This window comes from Oncorhynchus mykiss, chromosome 13 (assembly GCF_013265735.2).
Source record: "Oncorhynchus mykiss isolate Arlee chromosome 13, USDA_OmykA_1.1, whole genome shotgun sequence".
Lineage (NCBI taxonomy): Eukaryota > Metazoa > Chordata > Actinopteri > Salmoniformes > Salmonidae > Oncorhynchus > Oncorhynchus mykiss.
The window spans coordinates 45,328,449-45,334,448 of record NC_048577.1 but is presented as its reverse complement, the minus strand read 5'-3'; the positions used below and the strand labels follow the sequence as shown (position 1 = coordinate 45,334,448).

The following is a 6,000-nucleotide window of genomic DNA, read 5'->3' as shown; positions in this document are numbered from 1 at the left end:
TCCGTTGTGCTCTGGTTTGAGTCACGTTGTTCGAACTGGCGAGAGCTTTCCGAGCTAAAGGTTAGCTGATGACCGCTAGCAATGGTTTGCTGACTGATAGCTGGTAGGTAGTTAGCTGGCTAGCTTCAGTTGAGCGATTCCAGATCCAAAGTAAATAGAAATACTTTAGAAAAAAGCAGATCCACGCCACATTGGGTGAGGCGGGTTGCAGGAGAGTAGTTAGAAGTTGAGGTTTAGGAAAATATTTTTAAAAGATATGCGAAGAAAAGATGTAAAAAGATATATACAAGGGACACGACAGGACAAAGACATCTTACTGCTACGCCATCTTGGAAGTCCATGAGATGACAAGCCTATGTTCAATACAGTAATGTACATTTACATTGTGGTTTGTAAGGATGATAAATGAATACTGCATAAAAAGTGGTTGTTTTCCATGTTATTTGATCAAGAAAAATATTGAAGTGTCTTTTCACCTTTTCATCTTTTGATGTAAATGTTTGAATGTTCGGTTTTGTCCTTTCTGGATTCCATTAGAATGACAATCACAGCGAAAGGGACAGTGAAAAATAAGGGTAGGTTTTAAAAGAATTGAAGGACCATGAATGTAATAAGAAACCTTAGGTGCTGGCTTAAGGCCGGTTTCAACCACTACAGAATGTCCGGTTAGAACAGGGATGAGGCAGATGTCCAGGTTAAGGGGAGTTTAATGGAAGAAGATGTCCACATTCACACACACACATCTGACCACTCATGGTTCAGATAACTGAGAATCATGTCCAGTGAGAACTGACATTAATTATGTGGTTGTTCAGATGCACGCACAATTAAACATAAATAATTAAAGTAGCAGGTTAGGATAATTGGTTACGGTTAGGAAAAGGGTTATGGTTAACTAAAATGCAATTTCTACAAAAGCTTGATTCCTTCTAGCCATGACTGCAAACATACCAAGATATCTGATCATGGCTAGAAGAGATACAGTTTTTGACAAGTTAACGTCAAAAGTCATTTTTAAAAATCATTTTAGCTAACCCCAACTCGTTTCCTAACCTTAAAGTAATTATCCTAACCTGCTGCGTAAATTCTCCTAAACCGCTACGAAAAGTTAAATCTGACTTTAATTTGACAAAAACTGGATTACATCTAGCCATGACCCCAATATCGGTTGAAAGACTAGCTTCGCGTAGGAGTGACCCGAAACTGACGTAAGACTATGATCGTGTTCGAGAGGAGTTCTTATGTACTGTATGATGCAAGGTGATTTGTAGATCCGGCAGTCAACAGCTGTCATTTTGATGCTCTCGAACACGGCCAATGATACTTCGCCATATTTGGTGGTTCGTGGAAAGGTCATGGCTAGAAGGGATATAGCGAAGACAGTATGCTGTGGCTACAGCTTTTGTCAAATTAACGTCAAAAGTGCATATTAGCTAACCCTTAACTATATTCCTAACCTGCTATGTTAATTCTCATAACCTACGAAAAGTGAACTATGACAAAAGCTGTATCCATCTAGTCAAAACCGAGTGGAAATATCAACCGGATGCTTCAGATTTATACATCCGGTGAAACATCTGGCTACTTGTTCTATCTGTGGCCATGTTGCACCAACGGGCTTACGGTGAAGTTATCTCAAAAATATGGTTTATACGGTTTCAAACAACACTGAGGTCGAGTTCGCAACAGGTTTGCGTCCGGCTTCTCCCCAGCCCTGGCTCTTTCTTCGACGAACCGGTGCACGTGAAGGTAGATGGACTTTCTCCCCACCAGAAAGTAGAGTTGAGGTCCAAACTCAAGGACGATAAAGGGGTCATTTTCAGAGCTTCCGCTCTGGTCGCTGCAGATGCTAGCGGACAGGTGGACCTGTGTCGCTCTCCCTCTCTGGGCGGCAGCTACACGGGAGTTGAATCCATGGGCTTGTTTTGGGCCATGGCGGCCGAGACTCCACACAGCAAACTGTTAAAAAAAAATGTTTTGGGTTCAATGATGGTTGACATAGAAGTGCTGCATGGGGACACAGGTGAGCTCTTGGCCACAGAGACCAACGAGAGGCGGTTCATGACGGAAGGGGTAAGGAGAATACCGTTGGGCATGAAAGAAGGGAGAATTCGGGGAGTCCTCTTTCTACCACCCGGTTAGTAGGCAATTCAAAATGCCCTGAAGTGGGAAATTATATTTTTGTGTCTATGGGACCAGGATTAAGTTCTAAGGAAATAGAAATCCATAGATTTGTATGTACTGTATCCATGCCTGTTTAACGAAAGGGTCTATATTATGATTATAAGTGTCTGAATATTTTGTTGTGAACTCTCCTAAGAAAAGCACAAATTACAGTTTAGAAGGCCTTTAAGCTTATACCTTGATCACACGGACAGCGTCATTGCATTGTGCAAAATGGTACTGTGTGCAACAAAAGTTATATATTCACCTTCTGCTACCATTTCTGTCAAGCCCTCTACACATTCAGTTTGATGCATACGTTCAATAAATCCAACGTATGCACCACCCAGAACGCACTGCAACTGCCTCTGCAACGCAATGCTGCAAGGCAAACTTCAGGTGTACCAAAATTCAATGACGCTGTCGGTATGATCAAGGCGTTAGATAACAAAGCCTACTTTGCATTGCATAGGTTTTATATATTTAGGCCAGAAAGCATCTCCACCTGCAGTGAGTGACAAAACAGTACTACATTTCTGTTATTCTCTTTCTCCTATTCCTCTTTTATTCCCCAAACCTCACAGGGCAGGGTCCATTCCCCGGTGTACTGGATGTGTATACTCTGGGTGGAGGTATATCAGAGGTCCGGGCCAGTCTGCTGGCTAACAAAGGCTTTGTGGTTCTGGCTCTGGCCTACTATGGCTTCCAGGACCTGCCCAGAACAGTGCCCAAATACTTTGACCTGGAGTACTTTGAAGAGGCTATCACTTTCCTGAGGCAACAGCCACAGGTTAGTGGAGGAAGAAAATCAGTGCCCGTACTCATAAAACATCTGAGTATAGGAGTGCTGATCTAGGAACAGGTTCCTCATGTCCATATAATGTCCAGCACTCTTAACTCTGACACATTGTGAATATAGGCCATTTGTTCTATGAGAAGAAAATGTCACCTTGAGGTTCCTCTCACTATGCTTCAATATTTTGTTAGCTGTGGTAAATGCTACTATCTAGTGGCTTCTGTTTGCTCTACACCAGGGGTTCTCCAACTTTTTGGGGGTGGGACCCCATTTGTGTTAGCAAATTCATCAGGGACCACCCAACAGAGGTGAGACCAAGTCCTAAGCAAGTCTTATCTCTCGAGTCAAGTCCCAAGTAATGATGGGGAAGTCTCAAGTAAAGTTCCAAATGTAATAGCTCAGGTCAAGTCACAAGTCCCTAATTTTGGGTTTTGAGTCATTAAGTCAATGGTTAAGTGTTTTATGCCAATTTCATTGAAATTGCAATCAGTGATTTTTGACCCACATGTTTGACAAACTGCACCCCCCCCCCCCCCTCCCCCCACAATTTGTTTTTGGGGGGGAGGACCAATGATGCAGAGGTGGCACCATAGGGTCCAGAGTGGTGGGGCAAATTGTTTCCCCTGGGTCTTTTCCTAATCTGGTAACCTAATCAAATCAAATTTTACGAGTCATATTCGCCGACTACAACAGGTAGACCTTACAGTGAAATGCTTACTTACTAGCCCCTGACCAACAATGCAGTTAAAAAAATATATAGATAAGAAGAGTGAAGTAATTAAAGAGCAGCAGTAAAATGACACTAGAGAGACTATTTACAGGGGGTACCGATACAGAGTCAATGTGCGGGGGCACCGGTTAGTTGAGGTAGAATGTACATGTAGGTAGAGTTATTAAAGTTACTATGCATAGATGACAACAGAGTAGTAGTAGTGTAGGAGGGGTTGGGGGGGGGGGGGCACTGCAAATAGTCTGGGTAGCCATTTGACTAGATGTTCAGGAGTCTTATGGCTCGGGGGTAGAAGCTGTTTAGAAGCCTCTTGGACCTAGACTTGGCGCTCTGGTACCGCTTGCCGTGCCGTAGCAGAGAGAACCGTCTATGACTAGGGTGACTGGAGTCTTTTACAATTTTTAGCACCTTCCTCTGACACCGCCTGGTATAGAGGTCCTGGATGGCAGGAAGCTTGGCCCCGATGATGTACTGGGCCGTACACACTACCCAATGTCGTGCCTTGCGGTCAGTGGCCGAGCAGTTGCCATACCAGGCAGTGATGAAACCAGTCCGGATGCTCTCGATGGTGCAGCTGTAGAACCTTTTGAGGATCTGAGGACCCATGCCAAATCTTTTAGGTTTTGTCGTGCCCTTTTCGCGACTGTCTTGGTGTGCTTGGACCATGTTATTTTGTTGGTGATGTGGATACCCAAGGAACTTGAAGCTCTCAAACTGTTCCACTGCAGCCCCGTCGATGAGAATGACTGCGTGCTTGATCCTCTTTTTCCTGTAGTCCACAATCATCTCCTTTGTCTTGATCACATTGAGAGGTTGTTGTCCTGGCACCACACGGCCAGGTCTATGACCTCCTCGCTATAGGTTTTCTCGTCGTTGTCGGTGATCACAGTTGTGTCATCAGCAAATATAATGATGGTGTTGTAGTGCCTGGCCGTGCAGTCATGAGTGAACAGGGAGTACAGGAGGGGACTGAGCACTGAGAGGACCCTGTGTTGAGGATCAGCGTGGCGGATGTGTTGTTACCTACACTTACCGCCTGGGGCTGCCTGTCAGGAAGTCCAGGATCCAAGGTTTCTGGGACAATGGTGTTGATGTGAGCCACGACCAGCCTTTCAAAGCACTTCATGGCTACAGACGTGAGTGCTATGGGTCGGTAGTCATTTAGGCAGATTACCTTAGTGTTCTTGGGCACAGGGACTATGGTGGTCTGCTTAAAACATGTTGGTATTACAGACTTGGACAGGGTGAGGTTGAAAATACCAGTGAAGACACTTGCCTGTTGGTCAGTGCATGCTCGCAGTACATGTCCTGGTAATCTGTCTGGCCCTGCGGCCTTGTGAATGTTGACCTGTTTAAAGGTCTTACTCACATCGGCTGCGGAGAGCGTGATCACACAGTCTTCCGGAACAGCTGGTGTGCATGTTTCAGTGTTATTTGCCTCGGAGCGAGCATAGAAGTAGTTTAGCTCGTCTGGTAGGCTTGTGACACTGGGCAGCTCTCGGCAGTGCTTCCCTTTGTAGTCTGTAATGGTTTGCAAGCCCTGCCACATCCGATGAGCGTCAGACCCGGTGTAGTATGATTCAAGCTTAGTCCTGTATTGACACTTTGCTTGTGATGGTTTGTCGGACGGCATAGCGGGATTTCTTTTAAGCTTCCGGGTTAGAGTCCCGCTCCTTGAAATTGGCAGCTCTAGCCTTTAGCTCAGTGTGGATGCTGCCTGTAATCCATGGCTTCTGGTCCGGGTATGTACGTACGGTCACTGTGGGGACGACGTCATAGATGCACTTATTGATGATGCCAATGACTGATCTGGCGTACTCCTCAATGCCATCGGCGGAATCTCGGAACATATTCCAGTCTGTGCTAGCAAAACAGTCCTGTAGCTTAGCATCTGTGTCCTCTGACCACTTTTTTATTGGATCTAGTCACTGGTGCCTCCTGCTTTAATTTTTGCTTTTAAGCAGGAATCAGGAGGTTATAATTATGGTCAGATTTGCCAAATGGAGGGCGAGGGAGAGCTTTGTATGCATTTCTGTGTGTGGAGTATAGGTGGTCCAGAGTTCTTTTTCCTCTGGTTGCACATACAACATGCTGATAGAAATTTGGTAAAAACGGATTTAAGTTTCCCTGCGTTAACGTCCCCGGCTACTAGGAGCGCCGCCTCTGGGTGAGCGTTTTCTTGTTTACTTATGGCGGAATACAGCTCATTCAATGCTATGTTAGTGCCAGCCTCTGACTGACTGTGGTGGTATGTAAACAGCTACAAAGAATACAGATGAAATCTCTCTACGGTAGGTAGTGTGGTCTACAG

At 45.1% G+C, this 6,000-nt stretch overlaps 1 protein-coding gene across 2 annotated transcripts in view; it reads left to right on the top strand.

Moving 5' to 3' along the window:
• The first annotated feature begins 1,416 nt into the window (after positions 1-1,416).
• Positions 1,417-6,000, top strand: part of LOC110486542 (acyl-coenzyme A thioesterase 1) — a 32,300-nt gene continuing 27,716 nt past the window's right edge. The window contains exons 1-2 of one of the 2 annotated variants that reach the window (XM_021558231.2): positions 1,417-2,137; positions 2,748-2,953. In XM_021558231.2, the coding sequence (XP_021413906.2) occupies positions 1,603-2,137; positions 2,748-2,953 (741 nt within the window). In that variant the 5' untranslated portion in view covers positions 1,417-1,602. The remainder of the gene's footprint in view (positions 2,138-2,747; positions 2,954-6,000) is intronic. The other variant, XM_021558230.2, reaches the window with a different exon arrangement.